Source organism: Pristis pectinata, chromosome 12, assembly GCF_009764475.1.
Source record: "Pristis pectinata isolate sPriPec2 chromosome 12, sPriPec2.1.pri, whole genome shotgun sequence".
NCBI classification, from domain to species: domain Eukaryota; kingdom Metazoa; phylum Chordata; class Chondrichthyes; order Rhinopristiformes; family Pristidae; genus Pristis; species Pristis pectinata.
Genome location: NC_067416.1, coordinates 49,993,994 through 50,019,126, shown reverse-complemented (window position 1 = coordinate 50,019,126; position 25,133 = coordinate 49,993,994). Strand labels below are relative to the sequence as shown.

The window sequence follows — 25,133 nt, the reverse complement described above, 5'->3', positions numbered from 1 at the left end:
CAGTTATCCCACTCGCTGAAACACCAATAAACCTGTCGCTCTAAAGCGAGCAATTAACAAATGTCAAAGGGTTAACTCCCGGCATTGAAATGTCAAAGGGTTAACTCCCGGCATTGAAATGGAAAATCCAAATCGATGTATCCAAACAAAAACACACTGACCGCACCACAACGAGGACGCTTATAGTAAAGAGGCAAACAAACCCCCACTAATGGTGACCGGGAACAAGGCACAGAATTTTTCCCCAATTTTTCTTAATTCCACCATCAATTCATTTCGTGATTTACCTTCACCCAATCTAGCAGTTAGTGCAGACACGAGAGACTGTAGATGCTGGAATGTGGAACAAAACACACACACACAGAGACACACACACACACACACAGACACACACAGACACACACACACACAAACTACTGGAGGAACTCAGCGGGTCAGGCAGCGGAGAGCCGTTGTTGATGCTGCCCACAGGTGCTTCGGTGCTTTCGGTGTTGAGTCTGGATGCCCTTCCTGTGACCTATGGTGTTCCAGTTTCCTCACCTGTGGTGGGTTAAATAGGTTAATTAACCACTGTAAATTACTCCTCGTGAAGACGAGTAGCAGGAACACTGGGGGAAGGGCTGGTGATGGTTGGCGTTGATGGGGATGCAAGAGGGAAAATGGGATTAATGTAGATGGATGCTTGATGGACAGCACAAACACGATGGGCTGAAGGGCCTCGTTCTATGCTTTGTGGTCCTATCGTTCTCTGAGAGCTTCTCATGACCTGTTAGGTTCATAAGGAAAGGGGCAGCAGTCATCCATAAGTCCACATGGACAGGAACTGAGTTAGCTTCATCAAAACATTCCAATTGATTAAAATGGGAGCACAGATATTTACTGCATAAAGTAAGAGAAATCGTTCGAAAAATTGCATTGAAAAGTGCAGACGCAGACTGCAGATGTAACAGCTTGACTGAGGTTTCAAGACTGATCTTTTTCCTTTTGAAAAACAAACTCTTGTGATAATTTAACCGGCTACACAACAACTGCTGTGCAAATAAAATCCACAAGCTGGGTACCTGAATGAAAGACACTCGCTCACACTTCTGTATTTTGTTGCAATTTAGAAATATCGATCCCTGTAACGAATTCTGACATCTGAGATTAGGAATTTTTGGTCATTCCTCGGTCACAAGTTCCCAGAAATATTCACACAGTTTAAATCAGAAGCAAAATCATGACTCGAGTCTTTGTCCGTTGAGCCTTAACTATCAGAAATAATCTTTTCAACAAGAAACATTGATCTCACATCTTCACACAGGGACCTGATAGTTAAAATCTCTTCTATACGAACTTAGGCTATTCACTCACCCAGCATCTGAGCAGCCAGTCACACTGAGGGATCCCAGAGCAGCAAGACGGACATTGTTTTACTTATCATAGAACTATAAAGATATACAGCATTGAAACAGGCCGTTCGGCCCACCTAGTCCATGCCGGCCATCGACCATTTACACACTAACCCTGTATGTCAATGGTTGGATGCAGACTAAGGTTATCAAGGTAGCAATTACTGTAAAACACAACAGTTGGAGACAAGGAAGAAACAAACCAAAGCCGAGAAGCACAGCGACATCTGCGGAGAGAGAAGCAAAGGAGTGCGCCAACTTCTTAAACATTGTACAGGATGCGAAACTAAGACTGAGATGTCCATGGTTGACACTGAGCCTGAAATGCCAAACTTCTGGTTTTTAAATGTCTTCAATAGTTCCTGGAATAGGTAGACTGGAGCAGGTTTTACACAGCAGCTAGAAACAAATGTCCATAACGCAAGCATCATTAATCCACGGTTCTGGCTGTGGGAGATTCTTTAAAATGTAAATGTGAAATTGACTCATTAACCTACATGATTGATAGAATCACAAGAAGTATTCAATTTAAAATCAAACAATTGCAGGTGCCGAAAATCTGAAATGCAGGCAGTCAATGCTGGAAATACTCAGCGGGTCAGGCCGCACCTGTGGAGAAAGGAACAGAGTGAAGCTTTCAGGTTTTTGAACTTTCATCAGATGTTTAATTCATTGAAAACTTAACTAAGTCCCTTCTTTTCAGGCTTCGTCCCGATTCAACCCTTTACCTCGTTTTAGTTATCGCCAGTTTAGCTCAGACGGGGTAACCACCGGCCCCAACTCCGCCACTTAGTGCCGTGGACTCAATGGCCGCCGTTCTACCCACAATCCCCAGCGCTCCAGAGAGCGGTCTACTATCAGCCTCCCCTCCAGCCCCTGGGGAGATGTCCCAGACCTGGTTGTTGGCAAGTGCCGGGACCTCGGGTGCTGAGCGCCAACTAAGGACCTCGTCTGTCCCAGTGGAGTGGCCCGCGGTATTTCTGGAGCCCGCACCGATTCTTTCCCCCAACCAGTGGCCAACTTCAGCCCAACACCCACCTCCAGGTTTGCACGTCGAAGGTCCGAACTCCGCATGTTTGGTCTGTCCCTGAGGTCCGCGCCTGCGTCCTCCAATCGACCGAGGAGCCGAAAGAACATAGAAAAGCAGAGCACCGGAACAGGCCCTTCGGCCCACAAGGTCTGTGGTGTCCATAATGCCAAATTGAACTAATCCCATCCACCTGCATATGATCCATATTCATGCACTCCTCCCTGCATGTTCATGTGTCTAAAAGCCTCTTAAATATTTCCATCCCACCTGCCACAACCCCACTCAAAAAAACCTGCCCCGCACATCTCTTTTAAACTTTCCCCACCAGCGTAAAGCTATGCCCTCTAGTATTTGATATTTCTATCCTGGGAAAAAGGCAGACCGTATGGGTAGCACCCTTTGAAAAGGTTAAGCTTTCAAATCTTTTAATCAATACACGTTCTCGCTTTGCCTTTGCGGAGCGCCGCGCCTTCAGATTTTATGGGATCGTGCTGTGCAACCCATATTGTGGGATCTTGTTATGCGACCCACTATCTGGTCCCGTGACATTTCCCTCCCTGGATGCTGCCTGACCCGCTGAGACCCTCCGGCGTTTCGTGTGATGCTCCAGATTTCCAGCACCTGCAGTCTCCTCTGTCTCCACTGAGTCACAATATGCCAGGTGTCTCCACGGGTCCCCCAGCGAGAACACACGGGCTCCCGTTTAAAGTCTCTCCTGGACAACGCAGGGGTCGCTGTCTCAAGGCAAAGGATTGACCATTCAGGACAGAGTCGAGAAGTAGGCTCTTCTCCGCAGAAAGGAGCGAGTCTCTGGAATTGTCTGCCGGAGAGGTGTGTGGAGGCTCAGCTCGGTCGCTGGGTGGGCGATGAATAGATTCCTGGAACATCAGGGGAGTCAAGTGACGTGGGTGAAAGTGACGCCGAGGTAAATGCTCAACCATCTTATGGGATAGGAAGCAGCGGCGAGGGGCCGAACGGCCGATTCCTGCTTCCGTTTCTTTGATCTCCGGTCAGCCGATGAGGTCGCTGCCGCCAGAGGGGAAAGAGCGGGTGTTTCAGCAGGAGTGTAACGCCAGCGACCCGGGTTCAACTCCGGCCGCTGTCTGTAAGGAGTTTGTACGTTCTCCCCGTTTCTGCGTGGGTTTCCTCCGGGTGCTCCGGTTTCCTCCCACATTCCAAGGGCGTACGGGTTGGGAAGTTGTGGGTTTGCAATGTTGGTGCCGGAAGCGTGGCGACACTTGCGGGCTGACCCCAGAACACTCAACGCAAAAGATGCATTTCACTGTGTGTTTCGATGTACATGTGACTAATAAAGAAATCTTATTTTATCTAAAATCCTGTTCCCGAGTGTGGTGGCTGTTAAGAGGGTCAGTCAGCCGTGAGAGGCAGTTGGAGACTGGGGAGGGAGTCCAATTCTACTATTCACCTGCGCACAAGGGGAAATTTATCGAAGCCAATTAACCAACCAGCCGGCAAATCTCGAGGTCAGTGGTTCCCAATGGAAAGTCAGATAGTCAGCAGGTGGTGCAGGATACGGGAAGGTAGCCACGACAGCCCACTGCCTTCCCACCCCCCACAAGACACAAATCAGTGTTTCGAACCACTGCTGAAAGAAAATCCTGGCTCTAATTTCTGCTCATTCTTCCGAGTCAATGCCTCGCCAACCAGGGTCGATCTTATCATCTCTGTCCCCATCTTGTCAATATATCGACTGTCTTAGGAGCCGAGGTTAGGGAGCAGTGTGGCACCGCCAACAGAAATCTGACTCACAGCTCCAGCAGCCCAGCTTCAATTCCGACCTCAGGCGCCGTCTCTGCGGAGTTTGCTCGGCCTCCCTGTGACTGCGCAGGTTTCCTCGTGGTGCTCTGGTTTCTTCCCACAGATGTGCAGGGTAGCGGGTGAACTTGCCACTGTAAGTTGCCCTGAGCGTGTAGGGAGTGTCTGGTGGGAATGAAGGGTGCATAACAGATGGGACAGTGCATCATTACTGTCTATGGGAGACACAGGACGGTGAGCCAAGGGACCTATCTCTGTGCTTATGACCATCCAATTACCCCTTAATACTGTAGTTTCATCTCCATGGAGTGCAACTTCAAATAGGTACAAGGATGTTGTCAGGACTCAAGGGTCTGTGTTATAGGGAGATGTTGGGCCGGCGAGGATCTTATTCCTTTGGATGTAGGGGATTGAGAGGTGACCTAAAGGAGGTTTATAAATCATGAGGGGGCATCAAGAGGGTGAATGCACGCAGGAATTTTCTTTCCCGCTCCTCACCCCCAGGGAAAGGAAATCAAACGCTGGAGGGTGTAGGTTTAAGGTGGCAGGGGAAAGAATTGAAAGAGACCAGAGGGGCAACTTCATGGGGAAGGTGGAGCGGACATAGAATCAGCAGCCAGAGGTGGTGGTTGATAAGATCTTTATTAGTCACATGTACATCGAAACACAGTGAAACCCATCTTTTGCGTAGTGATTTTGGGGGGCAGCCCGCAAGTGTCGCCACACTTCCGGCGCCAACACAGCATGCCCACAACTTCCTAACCTGAACGTCTCTGGAATGTGGGAGGAAACCGGAGCACCCGGAGGAAACCCACGCAGACACAGGGAGAACGTACAAACTCCTTACAGACAGTGGCCGGATTTGGACTCAGGTCGCTGGCGCCGTAAAGCGTTGTGCTAACTACTAACATGAAAGAGTCATTGGGGAAGTACATGGATAGGAAAGTTGTAGAGGGACATGGGCCAAATGGTACTAGCTTAGGTGGGCACCTTGGTCGGCATAGATGAGTTGGGCTGAAGGGCCTGTTTTCACGCTGTATTACTCTGGGACTCTTATATTAAAAGGACAACACTGAACGTCCATTGTTTCTCATTTATTTGACATTTACCTAGAAAATTAATTTCCAATCCAGATTTAGAGGTTATTATCATGCAAAGAATGTGAAGCTGTAATGCCCTGGATGTGACGAACAGTAGTGCAAACCCTGCGGTCACTTGTGAATCCGTCGGTGAATCCATAGACTGGACGAACTCCCAAACCCCTTCCCGCACACAGAATAGATGAACGGCTTCTCCCCGGTGTGATCCCGCTGGTGTGTGAGGAGGCTGGACGAGTGAATGAACCCCTTCCCACACACGGAGCAGGTGAAGGGCCTCTCCTCGGTGTGGATCCGCTGGTGCGTGAGGAGGTGGGAGGAACTGATGAACGACCTCCCGCAGACGGAGCAGGCGAATGGCCTCTCCCCGGTGTGCACCCTCTGGTGTACGAGGAGCCCGGAGGAGCAGGTGAATCCCCTCCCGCACTCGGAGCAGGTGAAGGGCTGCTCCCCGGTGTGCTTCCGCTGATGGGCATGGAGGTAGGATGAACAAGTGAACCCCTTCCCGCACACGGAGCAGGCGAACGGCCTCTCACCGGTGTGAACCCGCTGGTGAACCAGGAGGCTGGATGACCGCGTGAACCCCATCCCGCACACGGAGCAGGCGAACGGCCTCTCACCGGTGTGAACCCGCTGGTGAACCAGGAGGCTGGATGACCGCGTGAACCCCATCCCGCACTCGGAGCAGGTGAACGGCCTCTCCCCCTTGTGACTGCGCCGGTGCATCTCCAACCGGGACTGGTAACTGAACCCCTTCCCGCACTCGGAGCAGGTGAACGGCCTCTCCCCGCTGTGGTCTCGCTGGTGCCTGAGAAGGCTGGAGAAGCGACTGCATCCTTTCCCGCACAAGGAGCAGGCGAATTGTTGCTCCCTGGTGTGAACCCGCTGATGCCTACGAAGGTGGGACGAACAAGTGAATCCATTCCCACACTTGGAGCAGATGAAGGGCCTCTCCCCGGTGTGCTCCCGCTGGTGTGTCAGAAGGCTGGAGCGATCGGCAAATCCTCCCCCACACAAGGAGCAAGTGAACTGCTTCTCCGTGGTGTGTACCCGCTGGTGCTTGATAAGGTGGGATGAATAAATGAATCCACTGCCACACACCGAGCAGGTGAACGGCCTCTCCCCCGTGTGGCTGCGCCGGTGCATCTCCAACCGGGACGGGTAACTGAACCCCTTCCCGCAGTCCCCGCATTTCCACGGTTTGTCCCCGCCGTGACCGCACCGGTGCCTCGACAGTCCCGCTGCTCGCCTGAAGCCCCGCCCACACTCGGAACAGGTGAACCGTTTCTCCCCGGCGTGCACGGGGCCTTCTGCCCCCCCGTCCGAAGGCAGGCGGCGTCCAGGGACCGGCGGACTGAGCGACCCTGGCGGGTCAGGAGCTCCTCTTTGGTTCCAGTTACCGGTCTGCCGATCCTCCATGGCCGATGCCCTGCGAAATAGATTGGACGGGAAAGGAGAATCTCAGAGAAAGAGCCCACAAATAAAAACGCAGAGCTCGTCAAATCTGGTAAACGGTGCGACCGACAAACAGACCCTTCGGCCCAACTCGTCCATGCTGACCAAGCTGTCTACCCCAGCTAGTCCCATTTGCCTGCATTTGGCCCATATCCCGCTAAACGTTTCCTATCCATGTACCTGCCCAAGTGTCTTTAAAGAAACCAGAATAAGAAGGTGGGGGGGGGGGCAGGGTGAGGAGCACACGCAGGCAGGTAATAGGTGAGTTCAGGCGATAGGCGAGTCCAGGTGAAAGGGGGAAGGGAGTTGGGTGGGGGTGGGGGGTGAAGATGTAAGAAGCTGAGAGATGAGAGGCAAAGGGCTGAAGAGGGAGGAATCTGGTAGGAGAGGGCAGTGGACCATGGCAATAAAGGGTGGGGGAGGAGAGGGGAGGGGAGGGCTTCTGCCCTCTTCCTTTCCAGTCCTGATGAAGGGTCTCGGCCCGAAACATCGACTGTTTGTTTCCCTCCATGGATGCTGCCCGACCTGCTGAGTTCCTCCAGCACTTTGTGTATTTCTGCGCAATCCTGGCCGCCGTAAAAAAAATTCAATGGCAGCCTCCGTCCCCACAATCCCCCGCGCTCGAGAAACCGCTCTATCTGTTGCGGTGTCACCAGAACGCATGCGCCGCCCGGGTCCCGCAGGGAATCTGGGGTGGGGCCGGCGGACAGTCCGGGGGACGGGAGCGCCGCGCCTTCAGATCTCATGGGATCTTGCTGTGCAACGCATATCCTGGGATCTTGCTGTGCAATCCGCTACTTTTCGCGTTTATAACGGTCCGGTGACATTCCCCTCCACAGACGCTGCCTGACTCGCCGAGTCCCTCCGGCGTTCCGCGTCTTGCTGCAGATTCCCGGGTGCGGGGCGCCGGGAGCTCCGCTCGTCTGGCGGCCCGCGGCGCTTCTGCAGTTTGCACCGATTCTTTCCCCACGGGCCCGGCCTCGGCCTCGGCCTCGGTGCTGCTGCTTCAGACCCGCGCCCCGTTCCTACCTGCCGCCGGCCTGGAGGCCCCTGTGTCGAAGGCGCATCTTCCAGGCTTCGGGCGTCACGTCCGGTGTCCCGCAGCTGATCCGTCCACAATGATAGAGCTCTTTCCAGGCGCAGAGTCTTCTGGGTAGAGGAGTCCGCCATGGAAGCTGCCGTGAAAAATGCTTCGAAAGGAAGGCTTTCAAGCGCCTCAAGTTCCCCCTCATCGTTTACCAGCTCGGGGATCAATGAAATGCGGCAGCTAATCTGCTCGAAGCTTGGTCCCATGAACAGCAATGTGAGAAAGGCCAGACCGTAAAATAAAAACACAGTAAGTGCTGGAAATATTCATCATGTCTGGCAGCATCTGTGTCCATGCGTTTGATTTGTGATGCTCACCGAGGGGTAAATATTGACCAGGGTTCCTGACTTTTAACGTCCAGCTGTTAATTAAAATACCTCTGCTTCCCTGTCCATCTGAGAGAACCGTTTTAAAGTTGTTTTGTGGACCTTCATTGGCATTGCACCAGTAAATCAGACTACATTTTCGTTCTCGATTCTTAGAAACCGGACTTCAAGCAGGAATACAACATAGTTTACCAAAGAAGCTAGATGTATCTAACTTTCTATCCTATATTTATTTAGTTATGAGTTTAAACTTCTTAGTGGGAATTAGGAGGAGAGAAGATGCAGACAAATTTCTGAAAACAATTGTTAAGTCAAGAACTGACAGAGACATCAGCACCTGATGCCTCACGTTCTATCCATGAGCAAGGTTTGCAAACCTCAAAGTGTCCAGTAAGGTAGTGAAACACACATGTATCTGAGCGAGGGCGCCCCAAGGCACCGAGTGTGGAAAGATCGTAACTCGGGAAGAAATGGCTTCATTCACAACATGGAGAAAACAACCACAAGTTCCCTGTGTTCGTGAGGATTTGCTCAACCGACCAATCTGATGAGAAACCATGTCAATTTTCTTTGAGTTTCTGAAGGAGTGGGTAACTGCAAATTGTAGTAGGTGAGAGAGGCAACAGTTCCCCTTCCCAGGTGGACATTTCTCCACCGTGCTGGGGAGATACCGAAAATGCAGTTGGGAAACTGGTCACTGATTGAGCCCCCTGCTCAAAGCACACTTGCTTTCACACCAATATTCCAACTGTGGCAAACGTTGAACAATCCAATACCTGGGTAACACACAGACGTATTCACAATGGAGAGAGATCATTTACCGGCTCTGATTGTGGGAAAGGATTTGCTGGTTCATAGAGTCAAATAGCACAGAAACAGGCCATTGCAATAGCACTGAGGCCGTGCCCACAAGCAAGCACCCATTTCCACTTATCCCATTTTATTCTCCAGACATTCCCATCACCTCTCCCCAGATTCCACCACACACCTACACAGTAGGGGTAATTTACAGTGGCCGATTAACCAACCAACCTGTCCGTCTTTGGGATGTGGATGTGGGAGGCTAAAGAAATTTGGCACGTTCCCTTTGACACCAAATTTTATTGATGCAGCATAGAAAGCATCCCATCCGGATGTATCACGGCTTGGTACGGCAACTGCTCTGCCTGGGATCTTTGCAGTTTAACGTAACACTATGACAGCGCCAGCGACCTGGGTTCAATTCCGGCTGCTGTCTGCTAGGAGTTTGTACGTTCTCCCCGTGTCTGCGTGGGTTTCCTCCGGGTGCTCCGATTTCCTTACATGTTCCAAAGACGTATAGGGTAGGAAGTTGTGGGCGCGCTATGTTGGCGCTGGAAGCGTGGCGACACTTGCGCGCTGCCCCCGGAACAGTCTAGGCAATAGATGCATTTCACTGCGTGTTTCGATGTACATGTGACTAATAAAGATATCTTAGCTTAAACTGCAGAGAATTGTGGACACAGCTCAGCACGTCACTAAAACCAGCCTCCCCTCCATGGACTGTCTACACTTTCACTGCTTCAGACATTGCCTCTTCTCCCCCCCTCCCTTCGGGCAGAAGATACAAAAGCCTGAAAGCAGCTACCACCAGGCTCAAGGACAGCTTCTATCCCGCTGTTATGACCCTATTGAACGGTTCCCTAGTACGATAAGATGGACTCTTGACCTCACAAATGTATCTTGTTGTGACCTTGCCCCTTATTGTCTGCCTGCACTGCACTTCCTCTGTAGCTGTGACACTTTACTCTGCATTCTGTCCTGTACTACTTCAATGCACTGTGTACTGAATTGATCTGTACGAATGGTCTGCAAGACAAGTTTTTTCACTGTGCCTCAGTACATGTGACAATAATAAATCAATTCGATTCACACCCGTGCGGTCACAGGCACAACATGCAAACTCCACACCGACAGCACCCGAGGTCAGGATTGCACCCGAGTTGCTGGAATTGGGAAGCAGCGGCTGCAGTAGCCGCACCGTGTGCCGTCCGGTCGTTGTTGGTGTGGCAATGTGTAAGCGGTGCTACTGCCGGTCATATCCATGATGTGAAGAGAAGAGGTTACAGGGGAAATTTGCAGGGAATGGGATTGCTCTTCAACCGGCATAGACTCGATGGAAAACAATGGTCGCTGTCTGTGTCACAAGGAAGCACGGAAATCCAGGATTTAGTGCGATAATGGATTTTGTGGACAACGGGATTCGGTGGGTCATTCCACCCGAATACACATAAGCAAATACACGGTGGGGAGAGGCCGTTCACCTGCTGGATGTGGGAATGGGATTCAGTCCGTCACTCAACCTGCCGACGCACCGTGAGTTCACAGTAGAGAAGAAGTTTATGAGAAAGATTTGAACATCGAAGCTGCTGAGGCACCAGCGATGCGTTGGGCTCTGCCGTTACTGCTGTCGGTAATCACACCCGGGATTGAACCCTGGTCATTGGGCTCGTTTGGGGTTTGTTTCTGCTGGTGTTAGTAACCCCTATACACCGGGCGAAAATTTTCCGAAAAATTTAAAAAATACCGCAGGTTCTGGAAATCTGAAATAAAAACGTAAAATGCTGGAAACGCTCAGCAGGTCAGGCAGCATCTGTGGATGGACAAAGGTTTCATTTTCCAGGTCGAGATGTTAACTTTCGTCACAGAATGTTCTGCTTTTATATGGATGTATGTGAAATAAATCAGTTCTGTTTAAAATACTGTTGCAAGCTCCTCATATCATTGTATTGCAAAAAAAATATAGTGCAAACTATTCAGCCCAACTGATATCTGCTCACCCTGTCAGAAACAGGCCCTTCGGCCCATCATATCTTAATCCTATTTTATTCTCCACTCATCAACTCCCCCAGATTCTACCACTCCCCTACATACTGGGGGGTATTTCACTGTGGCCGGTTAACCTACCAAATGAAAAACACGATGATGCTGGAGGAACTCAGCAGGCCAGGCGGCATCCGTGGGGAAAAGCAGGTGGTCAACGTTTTGGGTCAAGACCTTGGCATTGACCAGAAACTCAATCAGAACAGCCCCCTTAAATATCATGGGGGACCTCAGCAAGTCAGAGACTGGGGACCCTGTGCCCAGGTGGATTCCTCTCCTGACAATTCAAAACCTACAAGGCAGAAGTCAGGACCCTCCACTTGCCCGGGTGAGTGCAGCCCTAAGAACGACACTCAAGGAGCCGAATGACATCCAAGTCGAAGCAGCAGCTCAACCAGAACTTAATCCACCGTCCTAAATAATCACTCCTTTCTCTGCCATCTCACCGAGGCTGCAGCAAGTACTGCCTGCAATGTGCACAGAACTCCACTACTCCAACAGCCCCTCTTCAACCTGACCTCTACCACCACGAATGCCAAGGGCAGCAGGTGCACTGGAACCCCACCAACCGCTGGTCCCACGCCTTGGAAATGTGTCACCATCCCCCACATCAGCGCTGGGCCGGGCTGCGGGAACTCCCAGCCAAGCAGCGCCTCAGGGAGAACCTTCACCGGGAGGACTGCAGCGGTTTAGGAAGACGGTTCGCCACCATCTTCTCATATGCCGTCCCTGGCACAAAAAAAAACGGGCTGAAAGGCGAATGAAAACAAAACAAGAACTCACATTGTTGTGGTATGACAACAGTTTGTATTATAACAACAACTTGCATTGTTGGGATATTGTAACAACAACTGGCACCAACAGAATGTTGCAGAAACTGATGGGGTTTCACTAATTTATTATTCCTTCAGGATGTGGGTGTCGCCGGCAGCTCCGGCATTTATTGCCCATCCCTCGTGGCCCTTGCAAAGGTGGTGGCGCAGCACCTTCTTGAACCATGGCAGTCCTTCTGGTGAGAGTACTCCCACATTGTTGTTGAGGGGTCGGGGTGGTGGGAGAGTTCCAGGGTTTGGACCTAGTGCTGATGAAGGACTGGTGATATATTTTCAAGTTGGGACGTTGTGTGACTTAGAGGGGAACCTGCGAGGCATTGGTATTGGTATTGGTTTATTATTGTCACTTGTACTGAGGTACAGTGAAAAACTTGTCTTGCATACTGATCGTACAGGTCAATTCATTACACAGTGCAGTTACATTGAGTTAGTACAGAGTGCATTGATGTAGTACGGGTAAAAACAATAACAGTACAGAGTAAAGTGTCACAGCTACAGAGAAAGTGCAGTGCAAAAAGGTGCAAGGTCACAACAAGGTAGATCGTGAGGTCAGAGTCCATCTCATTGTATAAGGGGAGCCGTTCAATAGTCTTATCACAGTGGGATAGAAGCTGTCCTTGTCCGGTGGTACGTGCCCTCAGGCTCCTGTATCTTCTACCCAATGGAAGAGGAGAGAAGAGAGAATGTCCCGGGTGGGTGGGATCTTTGATTATGCTGGCTGCTTCACCAAGACAAGGAGAGGTAAAGACAGAGTCCGTGGAGGGGAGGCTGGTTTCCGTGATGCACGGGGCTGTGTCCACAACTCTCTGCAGTTTCTTACAGTCCCGGGCAGAGCAGTTGCCGTACCAAGCTGTGATGCATCCAGATAGAATGCTTTCTATGGTGCATCGGTAAAAGTTGGTGAGAGTCAAAGGGGACATACCGAATTTCTTTAGCCTCCTGAGGAAGTAGAGGCGCTGGTGAGCTTTCTTGGCTGTGGTATCTACGTGATTTGACCAGGACAGGCTGTTGGTGATGTTTACTCTCAGGAGGGTGCTGATCCTGTGATGAGTGATCTCTCCCCAGTGTGAACTCGCTGGTGGGCCAGATGGAAGGAAGGCTGAATTAATCCGCATGCGGAGCAGGTGAAAAATGCCCCACTGTGGAAAAATAAATGGTATCTTTTGACTGTACTGGTGCTGATGGGATACTTGACATTGTATACCAGAACTATGCTTGCAGCAAACAGTAAATCTGGGCTTGGAGCCAGCAGGTCTGCAGAGAATGCTGAAACCAGACTTTGAAATAAAACAGGGTGCGAGGTCAGCCTTGAGCGCACTGATAAGGGGAACTGATTGATGTTGTTTTTTGTCTTATCATGATCTATGTGACACATTGATTAAATTCTTAAGTGTGTAACAACCATAACTGAACAAGTCACGTGATTATAGCTGTCGTTTTAACATACAAAATAAGCGTGTAACCTTCTGCATGTTAGATTCTGGGTGACGGTGGAGATCGCTGCCCACTCTCCATGGTACCATGTATGAATAAAGCCTTGGAACGAAACTCGGAGTTATCGTCTCTTATTGTAGTAAAAATGAGAGGTTCTACGACACCCACTGTGATTCTCCAGTTGGGATGGATGAATGAATCCGTTCCCAGTCACAGAACAAATGAACACCCCTTTGATGCTCATACGTTGACACAAGAAAGACTGCAGATGCTGAAATCTGGAGCAACACGCAAAACGCTGGAGGAACTCAGCGGGTCGGGCAGCATCTGTGGAGGGAGAGGGACAGTCGAGACCCTTCATCTGGACTGGCAATATGATGCTAATATGTTGCTTCGTTATCAGGGCATGGGATTGCCTAAAGTTTTCCCACAGTCAGGTTATGGAAATGGTTTCATCGATGTGAAAACAATAGCGCTCTGAACAGGAAATTAATCCTTCCTCGTCACAAATCAGATAAAGATCTCAACTCAGTGTGATCCCCCAGCTCAAGTGTATAATTGTTTCCTTTTGTACCATCAACTGATTTAGCTCTTTTATTTGGGAAGTATTTGCCTACTCTTTGAGAGACTTAAAGAAAATGCTGGTGGTTTCACATTGGTCAATAATAGTAACCTCAGGGACACACAGGACATGGGTTTGGTTTCTTCTTGCTGTGACTGGTACAATTTCCTCTCCTGTAATTGGTTAAAGCTCTTTCAAATGTTATTTCTTTGGAAAGTGTGTGTGTGTGTGTGTGTGTGTGTGTGTGTGTGTGTGTGTGTGTGTGTGTGTGTGTGTGTGTGTGTGTGTGTGTATTTGCCTTGCCAGTCACACACATTGATGTTTGAAATCTTTCCCCACAGACAGAGTAAATATTTCTCCTTCCATCTTCTCAGGCTGATGAATCCTGGGTCAGATTTTGATGTGATTTTGGTTTGAGGATACTCTTTGCAAATCACCCCTTCTATTACACTGTAAAAAGGGTTTATAAAGTCATCACTAAACCCTGGATAGTAATTCCGAGCAGAGATTTCGATGGTCAGCTTTGTCACAATTGTTAGAACTCATGAATGATAAAAAAATAGGGGGCTATGTGGGAGGGAAGGGTTAGATAGATCTTAGAGCAGGATAAAATGTCGGCACAACATTGCGGGCCGAAGGGCCTGTACTGTGCTGTAATGTTCTATGTTCTATGTTCAAACTTCAGAGTCAGAAGACTGCACTTTAATTTCTTGAGCTCAGAACCTAATACAGTACTGAGAGAGTGTTGTTTTGTCCGAGTTGGTAAATTTCAGAAGTGTCCTTAAGAACATAAGAAATAGGAGCAGGAGTAGGCATTCCAGCCCTCAGAATCTTCCTCGCTATTCATCGTGATTATGGCTTCTACCTCCGTATCATTTTCCTGTACTAGCTCCATATCCCTTGATTTTCTCAATATTCCACAAATCTGATTCTACCCAGAATCCTGCTCATAATTTATCCTTTAATCACGTAACAGAAATAATATTATCTGGCATGGTGGTGTAGCAGATAGTGCCGTTACAGTTCAAAGGACCCGGGTTCTTTCCTGACCTCAGGTGCAGACTATGTCGAGTTTGCACATTCTCCCCGAGATTGTATGGGGTTCTTCCTACATCCCAAACACATGCTGGTAGGTTTAATGGCTTTCATACAATTACTGATTAGTGTAGGTGAATGGCAAAATGAAGCAAAAGGGCGTGTGTGTGTGTGTGTGTGTGTGTGTGTGTGTGTGTGTGTGTGTGTGTGTGTGTGTGTGTGTGTGTGTGTGCGCGCGTGCGAGACAGAGAGAGAGAGACAGAGAGAGAGAGAGACAGAGTAAAGAGGAAGGGGTTGCTTCCCTGCAAACCAGCGTAAGCCAACATTGACCAGATGATCCGAACGATTTTCTTCTCTGGTTTTATAAGATAATATCGGGCTTCCGTTTATGCAGCTTGCTGGGCGCAGAGTGGCCGGGCACCTGAAGCCCAGAGAGCGCGGTTTAAATGCACACGGGGCAACCGTGTCCATGGCGGACGTGCTTCCCCATAAATCTCCGCGCCCCAGATTGCGCCCTATCAGTGTCACAGCCGCGCAGGCGCGGGCACCGGAAGTGCGGTGGCCACACGTGGGGCGAAGGTTTCCGGCCGGTCGGCGGCAGGTAGGAGCGGGGCGCCGGCTGTAATCCAACACCGAGGCCCGGGGAGCGGCCCCTCGGCTGGGAGAGAATCGGTGCGAGCTGCAGAAACCCCGCGGGCCTCCGCACTGGGACGGTTCCCCCCCCCCCCCCAGCTCCCCTCCGTCTCTCCAGAGGCTCCCCGCGCCTCACCCGGGAGCCGGCCGCCGGCCCGACCCACAGCCGCAGGCGGAGCCCCACCTGGCGCGCTGGGGGTTGTGGGTAGGGCGGCTGCCATTGATTCATCTGCTCCTGGTTCATCGCTCCCTTCACCCATTCATTCGTTGTTGATAAACGTGATCGAGATGTTCCCCTCTGCAACCGCTGTTGAGTTCCAGACCATTTTTTTTAATGTGTTGGCTCTGAGGACGAGTGATTCTGCGTGAAAGTAACACTTATCCAGAGTCATACTGCGCAGAAACCGGTCCTTCGCCCACCACGTCTATCAAGTACCCATCTATACTATTCCCATTTACGTACCAGCGCCTGGTCTATAGCCTTACCCTGATTTTTAAATCCATTTCCCCGGTTTTGGCAAGATATGTCCTTTCCAGCCACCCTGTCCTTCTCTGCTTTTATGTATCTGCTCCCTAGCACCTCAGCCCGCTTGCTCCGTGGCTGCATTGCATTTTCTGTGCACTGACCATATGTCAGGCGTTGGTACCCACACTGTTGGCTCCTGTAAGATCAATAGGGTGCTTTATCCTACACATTGATTTTTGGTAAGGTTGAGTTTCATAGAAACCAAGTAAAACATTTAAGTTGCACTTTTGATGGCCTTAGATTGGCTGTAAAGCAATTAGGGACAATGAGGTGTCTTTGAAGTCTAGCCACTTTTGTAATGCAAGAAACCTGGTAGTCACCTGGGCTTGGCAAGGGACAATCAAAAGGGTGACAGCGGACAAGTAATCACCTTTGTAACTTTGAGGGGTAAATATTAATGAATCACGAAAGGTTACAGCTCTGAAGGGGACTATCGGGCCTGTGGATTTTGCTCTGGCTCTGTGGAAGAGCAATCCAGATTTACCAATTTACCTACCATAGCCACTGTCCAGAACCCTGGGGATATATTCCCTGAGCTCCTCTTCAAAGTATGGCAGGGGTTCTTTAGGGTCCACCTGAAAGACCTATCAGAGACTTGTTTTAAAGATCATTGTGAAAGACAGCACCTCTAACAGTGCAGCAACCCGTCAGGACTGAACCAGAGTGCCTGGGTGCACTTAAAACTGCAACCTTCTGATTCAGAGGCGTGACTGTCACCAACTAAGTCACAGCTGACCATGGAGACTGAAATTATCCTTTTCTGAATTGTTGGCCTGTCCTTCTGGACTTTTACAGGGTATCAGAAGCAGAGGATTTGAATATGGGAATCGCAAACCCAGTCACATCAGATCTGCAGCGTTGCTCAGTTTATCGCTGCCTCAATATCACCGGCTTCTGAACATGGAAGGAAGGATGTATGTCTGTTTCATTTTTGGGGAAAACTTTCAAACCGTGTTGTGACCAGCAAGGCAGTGACACTCTCACAGCTGACGGAAAGTCTGACAGTAGAAAGAAACAGTTGCACAAACAGAGAAGGCATCACAGTGGGGAAAAGCCAAGCACACGTCATGTTTATCTGTGAGGTTCCAATTAAACACCTTGAAGAAAATTTACATGGTTTCTCTCCAAATATTTCCTTCATAAGAATGCTGTAAGCTGACAGGTCGTTGATGGTTGGAAAAGAGACCAATTACTCATCCCAGATGAAAGCACGTGCATTTAATTTGGGGAGCGACTTCACCTGCTTTATGTCTGGGAGGTGGTTCACTGATTTATTCTCCTGTTCAAACACTTCTGCCTTAACACCAGTGAAACCATTTCAGTGGGCGGACTGTGGGGATAACTTTAAGCATTCCACTGGTCTGATTGCACAGCAGTGCATCCATACAGGAGAGTGGCCATGAGGAGAAATTGTATATGAAAATGTCATCCTTGCTGACCTGCCGGTGAGTTCTTAGGGGAGAAGTCTTCCTGATTTGCGAAGGGATTCACCCTGTCGCGTAACGCGATGGGACGCCGGCGAGTTCACGCAGCGGAGAGGCCGTTCTCCTGCTCTCAGTGCGGGAAGGGATTCACTCGGTCCGCCGACCTGATGAGACACCAGCGGGTCCACACCGGGGAGAGGCCGTTCGCCTGCTCCGAGTGCGGGAAGGGGTTCGCTCAGACATCCAACTTGATGAGACACCAGCGGGTTCACACCGGGGAGAGGCCGTTCTCCTGCTCTGAGTGTGGGAAACAATTTTCTCAGTCGTCCAACCTGCTGCTGCACCAGTTAGTCCACACCGGCGAGAGGCCATTCACTTGCTCCGAGTGCGGGAAGGGCTTCACTCTTTCATCTCACTTGCTGTTGCATCAGATGGTTCACACCGGGGAGAGGCTGTTCATCTGCTCTGTCTGTGGGAAGGGATTCACTCAGTCCTCCTCTTTGCTGACCCACGAGAGAATTCACACGGGGGAGAGGCCATTCACCTGTCCCGAGTGCGGAAAGGGATTCACTCATTCATCAGACCTGCTACGGCACCGGCGGGTTCACACCGGGGAGAGGCCGTTCACCTGCTCTGACTGTGGGAAGGGGTTCACTCACTCGTCTGATCTGGTGAGACACCAGCGAGTTCACACAGGGGAGAGGCCGTTTACCTGCTCTGAGTGTGGGAAGGGATTCACTCGGTCGTCCCACCTGCTGAGGCACCAGCGAGGTCACACTGAGGAGAAAGTTTAAACATGTCAGTATCAGAGTGCCACAAGTGGCGGCTGGTGTCGGCTTCTGCACTTGTTGCAGGGTTGGACCCTGGTTACTGGGCACAGTCGGGGTTGTTTCTGAAGATGTTAATAACCCTAGAACCTAACTGGAGTTTAATGTTCTGTGTCAAATAAATCTGTTTTGAAACACTGCCTCATATTCTGAAGCTCTCTGCAAAACACAAGATATACAGTACAAAAAGATAGACCAAGTGGCTTCTGCAGATGCTGGAATTTGAAGCAACAAACAATCTGCTGGAGGAGAAACAAAGGACCTCCGATGCTGGAATCTAGATGAACTCAAACTGGAGGAACAGTTTTCCGTCTTCGAACCTTACAGCATGAGCAGTGAATTCTCCCACTTTAGGTAACACCCCCACCACTCACCTTCTTCCCTTTCCTAGCGTCTCTCTCTTTTTTCTGCTCCCCCTTTTTGTTTCCCCTCTCTCTCCTTACCTTTGACCTATCCCCCAGTGGATCTGCTCTCCCCTCCCCCCCCTGCACCTGCCCATCACTGTCTCTTACCTGCATCTACCTATCACCACCCTGTGCCCACCCCGCCTCCCCTCTTTCGTCCACCTCTCACTGCTCTGCTTTTCCCCTCCTATATATCAGGCTTCCCCTTTTCCTCTCTTCAGTCCTGAAGAAGGGTCCTGACCCGAAACGTTGCTTTTCTCCACGGATGCTGCCTGGCCTGCTGAGTTCCTCCAGCGTCATCGTGTTTTTCATCTGCTGGAGGAGCTCAGCGGGTCGAGCAACATCTGTGGGAGGAAAGGAATTGTCGACGTTTCGGGTTGAAAGGACCCCTGATGCAGGGTTTCCAACCCACAACGTCAACGATTCCTTTCCTCCCGCAGAGGCTGCTCGACCCCCCCCCCCCCCCCCCCCCCCCCCGAGTTCCTCCAGCAGATTGTTTGTTGCTGTATGTGGCTGAGTTGGACCCTGCCTTTGTTTTTGTTTCACACCTGCTTCTCATTTCACCCTGTTGGACTGTCAATTTCTTTATCCCCTCTGCTGATCCCCCATAAACATATCTATGCCCTTCAATCCATTACTCTCGTTGGGAGCTGATTGCATGGTATCACCACTCTGGGTGAAAAAGTTTCTCCTGAATTCTCGACAGACTGTAGCAGGAGGGGCCTATCCCAGATCTTTCCTGTCTCTCAAGTCTCCGGGACCACAGTAGAAGATGGTGGATTATTAACTATTTACTCACAGCTCTTTTCAACGTTGAAGGACAGGACCAGGTGACCCATGAAGGGCCGAGGAACAGACTGTCAGAATTAGGTTTATTATCACTGACATCTGTCGTGAAATTTGCTGTTTTGCAGCAGCAGTACAGTGCAAGACATAAAAATTACCACAAGTTACAAAAATAAATGGTGCAAAAGAGGAATAACAAGGGGTTCATAGGCCGTTCATGGACAATTGGGACAAAATGAAGTGATCATTATAGAATTTTTCATGGGGAAAAGAAAATTTGTTCAGTCCGTAACCAATGTCCTAAATTTGCACAAAGCAAACTAAGATGGCATGAAGTATGAGCTGGTTATGGGAGATTGGGAATCTGCAATAAAAGATATGACAGTAAATTAATACACTGTACACAAATTGGCCCTTTAAGGCAAAAAAAAAGGAAAACTAGTCGAGCTAGTGGCTATAAACAAGTTAAATAAAGTACTAGAGCAGAAGACGGTGCGATCAGGAAGCCTGAGAATTGGGAAAATTTCAGAATTTTGCAAATGAGAACTAAGACATTGAAGAAAGGGAGAATAAAATACAAGAGCAGGGGAGCGAGAAACAGTGCAAAAGCTTCTATAGTCATTTTAAAAGGAAAAGATTAACAAAAGCAATTGTCATTCTATACAGATTGAGACAGGAGGAACTCTTTTTGAGTGAAAAGGAAATGGAAGAACTATTTTCTGTTTGTGTGAACAAAAGACGAAGAAAGCTCAAAGAAAGTACCATTACCGAATTTAAAAATACTATTATTGGAAAGATTAAGGGAATGAAAAGCAATAAGTCCCCACATCTGATGGCTCGCAGCCTAAGGGTTTGAAAGGTGGTCATCTTCCGTAGATGTTAGAATGAATCCATAGCCTGAAAGCTAGCTAATGTAACCCTACCTTTTAAAAGATGGAACGAGAGAGCAGGCCTGTGACAGCAGTTCGCCTGTGACGTGAGTGGTGGGTAGCTTGGAGAAATCTATTATTCAGGAGGTGGTAACCGGGCACTTGGAAAATAGTAACAGGATTGAGTCCTGTCGATGTGGATTTATTAAAGGGGAATCGTGTTTGACAATTAATGTGGGAATTTTCTGAGGTTTTAACTGACGGGATAAACAGCGAGGGGGGAGGACAGGGAGCACAAGGTGGAGGAAGGGGGGTTGGGGAGATAACGGGACGGTCAGCTGGGGATGGGGATGGGGAAGTGCCGGGACCATTCCCAGTGCGGCGGCCCGCGGTGCCTCTGGTGCTGGCACTGACCCTCTCCCAGCCAGGATGGGGGGGGGGAAGTGGGGAGGTGTGGGGGGGGTGGGGATTGTGGGAGGTGGGGGGGTTGGGGAAGTGGGGGGGAGGTGGGGAATTGGGTTGGGTGGGTGGGGAGGTTGGGGGGAGGTGGGGAATTGGGTTGGGGAGGTGGTGGGGGGTTGGGTTGGGGAGGTGGGGGGTTTGGGGGGTGGGGAGGTGTGGATTGGGGAGGTGGGGGGTTGGGTTGGGGAGGTGGGGGGTTTGGGGACGTGGGGGGTTGGGTTGGGGGGGGTTGGGGAGGTGTGGGTTGGGAGGTGGGGGGTGGGGAAGTGAGGTGGGTGGCTGGGTTGGGAGACGTGGGGGGTTTGGGGGGGTGGGGGGTTGGGGAGGTGGGGGGTGGGGAGGTGAGGTGGGGGGTTGGGTTGGGGAGGTGGGGGGTTTGGGGGGGGTGGGGGGTTGGGTTGGGGAGGTGGGGGGTGGGGAGGTGAGGTGGGGGGTTTGGGGGGGTGGAGGGTTGGGTTGGCGGAGGTGGGGGGGTGGGGGGTTGGGTTGGGGGGGTGGGGAGGTGAGGTGGGGGGGTGGGGGGTTGGGTTGGGGAGGTGGGGAGGTGGGGGGTTTGGGGGGTGGGGGGTTGGGTTGGGGGAGGTGGGGGGGTGGGGAGGTGAGGTGGGGGGTTTGGGGGGGTGGAGGGTTGGGTTGGCGGAGGTGGGGGGGTGGGGATGTGGGTTGGGGGGTGGGGTGGGAGGTGGGGGGTCTGGGGGGTGGGGGGTTGGGTTGGGGAGGTGGGGGGAGGTGAGGTGGGGGGTTGGGTTGGGGAGGTGGGGGGGGTGGTGAGGTGGGGGGTTGGGTTGGTGAGGTGGGGGGTTGGGTTGGGGAGGTGGGGGGGGTGGTGAGGTGGGGGGTTGGGTTGGGGAGGTGAGGTGGGGGGGTTGGGTTGGGGGGGTTTGGCGGGTGGGGGGTTGGGTTGGGGAGGTGGGGGGGTTTGGGGGTTGGGTTGGGGGGGTGGGGAGGTGAGGTGGGGGGGTGGGGGGTTGGGTTGGGGGAGGTGAGGTGGGGGGGTTTGGGGGGTGGGGGTTGGGTTGGGGGGGTGGGGAGGTGAGGTGGCGGGGGTGGGGGTTGGGTTGGGGGAGGTGAGGTGGGGGGGTGGGGGTTGGGTTGGGGGGGTGGGGAGGTGAGGTGGCGGGGGTTGGGTTGGGGGGGTGGGGAGGTGAGGTGGGGGGGTGGGGGGTTGGGTTGGGGGAGGTGGGGAGGTGAGGTGGGGGGGTGGGGGTTGGGTTGGGGGGGTTTGGCGGGTGGGGGGTTGGGTTGGGGGAGGTGGGGAGTCGGGGGTGGAGGGGCGGTCGGAGCTGCTCCTCGGGCCCAGGCCCGGGCCGAGCCTCGGCGTTGATTTAACCAGCGACCCCGGGGCTCCGCTCCCGACCCCTTCTTGCTCCGCGGCCGCACCGCGCATGCTCGGTCCGCCGCCTCGGGGGAGCCTGCCGCCCGCGCCTGCGCGGTGGCTGCGCCCGGCGCCCCGGGGCAGGAGGCTTCCCCCAGCCGCCCGCCTCCGCTGTCCCTACCGCCAGGGGTTCGGGACCCTGCAGCCGGCTTGGCGGAGAGCGGGAGCAGAGGACGGCCTGCTGCAGGAGCACAGCGGCCGAGCCAAGCCTGGCTTCCGACCGCCACCCAGAAGCAACAGGTAATTATACCTGAGAGAGCATCGACCTGAAACATTCAGTGTCTCCGTCACTGCGGATGCTGTCCGACCTGCTGAGTCTCTGCAACCTTGTCCCATCTGCTTCCAGCATTTGCAAGCTCTTTTGTTTTTGCTTTCTTGCGATTAACCACAGTCCCGGGCCCAGGACATAGACGCAATCACAAGGAAGGCATGACAGCGTCTTTACTTTCTTAGAAGGGGAAGGAGGTTTGGCTTGTCACCGAACGCTCTGACAAACTTCTGTGGATGTACTGATGAACGTATCCTGGCTGGTTGCATCATGGTCTGGGACGGCAATTCGAATGCACAGGAACGCAAGAAGCTGCAGAGAGTAGTGGACTCTGCCCAACACATCCCTCCCCAGCATCAGGAGTATCTACAGGAGGCGCTGCCTCAAGAAGGCGACATCCGTCATCAAAGATCCCCACCATCCGGGCCGTGCCATCTTCTCACAGCTACCACTGGGCAGGAAGTACAGAAGCCTGAAGTCCCACACCAGCAGGTTCAAGAACAGCTACTTCCCTTCAACCATTTGGTTCTTGAACCAACCTGCACAACCCTAATCGCTACTTCAGTATAGCAACACTATGATCTCTTTGTACTTAACTGGACTTTTTTTTTGTTCTGATTGTGTCCTTGCTTGTAAAAATTGTGTGTAATTTATGTTTTTATTCTGAATATTGCATACCTGATGCTCTGTGCCTGTGATGCTGCTGCAAGTAAGTTTTTCATTGCACCTGTGCACACATGTACTTGTCTTGAAAGCATTACTGGTTGGGGGAGGGGGTCAGATGTTGAATTATTTCATGTTTAGGTGTGAGATATTAATTAGCACTAAACTCGTTTATCCCAAAAGAGAGCAATCGGGATGCAGGGAGTAATCATTTTAATAGGTTCAAGACATCAGAGATATGGGAGAGGGGGGTGACTGCTGAGTTGAGGATTGGAGCCCTAAATGATCGGGAATTTAAAAGTCAGGAGTTTCAAAGGAAGTTTATCTGGGGGCAGGCAGTGTAAGAAAAACACGACAATGCTGGAGGAATAAAGAAGGCGGTCAACGTTTTGGGTCCTCAACAAACGAGACAGACCTCGATCAGCTTACGGGGATCTCCCGGTCCCTGCAAGTTCCTGGCTCCCCTTCATCTGCATTCACAACAACCCGAAATGTTGACCGCCTACTTTTCTCCACGGAAGCTGCCTGGCCTGCTGAGTTCCTCCAGCATCGTCGTGTTTTTCATCCAGATTCCAACATCTGCAGTCCTCTGTTTCTCCAGGCAGTGTAAGAAGTCGTATTTAGAAGAAAGGAGGACCCGAGGAAAAGGCAGAAATGATCAGGGAATGTCCCATCAGTGACAGTTGCAGACCAAGTACAAACGACCCATGCTGTGTGCCTTCTTTACCACCCTATGCACGTGTGTTGCCACTTTCAGGGAGCTATGAATGTACATGTGGGAGAGTGTACATGTGGTTCAGGGAGGATAGGAGGGCAGTGAACTCAGAGAGAGAAAGCCAAGTTGACTTTAAGGTTATTATCACCAACAGTGAGACGTATGATGGCTTATTTGCCTACTGCTTCACATAAAAGGCTCATTGCCAGACAGTGAAGGGTTCAACGGAAGCACCGATAACCTTGTCTCAGAATATATTCCAACAATTTGCCCCACTGACTTGTCTGTAGTTACCTGGTCTATCTCTTTTGCTCATTTTACTAGCACTCTCTTTGAATGAATGAACAAGGCTGAGGAAAACAGAATCAGATTTATTATCACTGACATATGGCGGGTAGGCAGAGGGGGTGGTGTGGCCCTGATGGTTAGTAATAATATAAAATCAATAGAAAGGAAGGACATTGGGTCAGAGGAGGTGGAATCCTTATGGGTGGAGCCAAGAAATAGCAAGGGTAAAAGAACAATAGTAGCAGTCATATATAGGCCCCCTAAGAGCAGTCAGGAAGTGGACGATAAATTGCAGTTTGAAATAGAAAAAGTGTGCCAGAGTGACAATGTGAAGATAATTATGGGGGATTTTAACATGAAGGTGGATTGGGAAATCCAGCAAGGCAGTGGATCTCAGGAGAGTGAGTTTGTGGAATGCCTATGGGATGGCTTTTTGGAGCAACTTGATGAGCCCACCAGGGGATCTGCTGTTTTGGATTGGGTGCTGTGTAACGAACCGGAGGCGATTAGGGAACTAAAGGTAAAGGAACCATTAGAAACTAGTGATCACAATATGATTGAGTTCAGTTTCAAATTTGAGAAGGAGAAGCTGATAACTGGTGTATCGATATTTCAGTGGAACAGAGGAAATCACAGTGGCATGAGAGATGAGCTGGCCCAAATTGATTGGAGGAATATGCTAGTTGGAGGGACGGCAGAGCAGGAATGGATGGAATTTCTACAAGAAATCAGGAAAATGCAGGATAGATATATTCCAAGAAAAAAGATTTTGAATGGAAAAAAGGCACAAATGTGGATAATGAGAGAGGTTGAGGCTAAAATAAGAGCAAAAGGGAGGGCATACAAGGAAGCAAAAATTAGTGGGAAAACAGAAGACTGGGAAACTTTTAAAAACCTGCAGGAAGAAACTAAGAAGGTCGTTAGGAAAGAAAAGATGAATTATGAAAGGAAGTTGGCAGATAACATAAGAAAGGATACTAAGAGTTTTTTTAAATATATGAAGAGTAAAAGAGAGACACGGGTTGT

General features: G+C 50.8%; 2 protein-coding genes across 3 annotated transcripts in view; one reads left to right on the top strand and one right to left on the bottom strand.

The window, feature by feature from the left end:
- Window positions 1-4,820: 4,820 nt before the first annotated feature.
- The window catches only part of LOC127576553 (zinc finger protein OZF-like), a 34,465-nt gene continuing 14,152 nt past the window's right edge, over window positions 4,821-25,133 (bottom strand). Inside the window, exons 1-2 of one of the 2 annotated variants that reach the window (XM_052027091.1) lie at window positions 7,779-8,055; window positions 4,821-6,723 (exon numbers count right to left, since the gene is read on the bottom strand). In XM_052027091.1, coding sequence (XP_051883051.1) covers window positions 5,409-6,723; window positions 7,779-7,981 — 1,518 coding nt within the window. In that variant the 5' untranslated portion in view covers window positions 7,982-8,055 and the 3' untranslated portion in view covers window positions 4,821-5,408. Of the gene's footprint in view, window positions 6,724-7,778; window positions 8,056-25,133 lie in introns of those variants that run through there. The other variant, XM_052027092.1, reaches the window with a different exon arrangement.
- Window positions 15,443-25,133, top strand: part of LOC127576554 (zinc finger protein 271-like) — an 84,711-nt gene continuing 75,020 nt past the window's right edge. Inside the window, exons 1-2 of the mRNA XM_052027097.1 lie at window positions 15,443-15,468; window positions 16,822-18,243. Coding sequence (XP_051883057.1) covers window positions 17,534-18,243 — 710 coding nt within the window. The 5' untranslated portion in view covers window positions 15,443-15,468; window positions 16,822-17,533. The remainder of the gene's footprint in view (window positions 15,469-16,821; window positions 18,244-25,133) is intronic.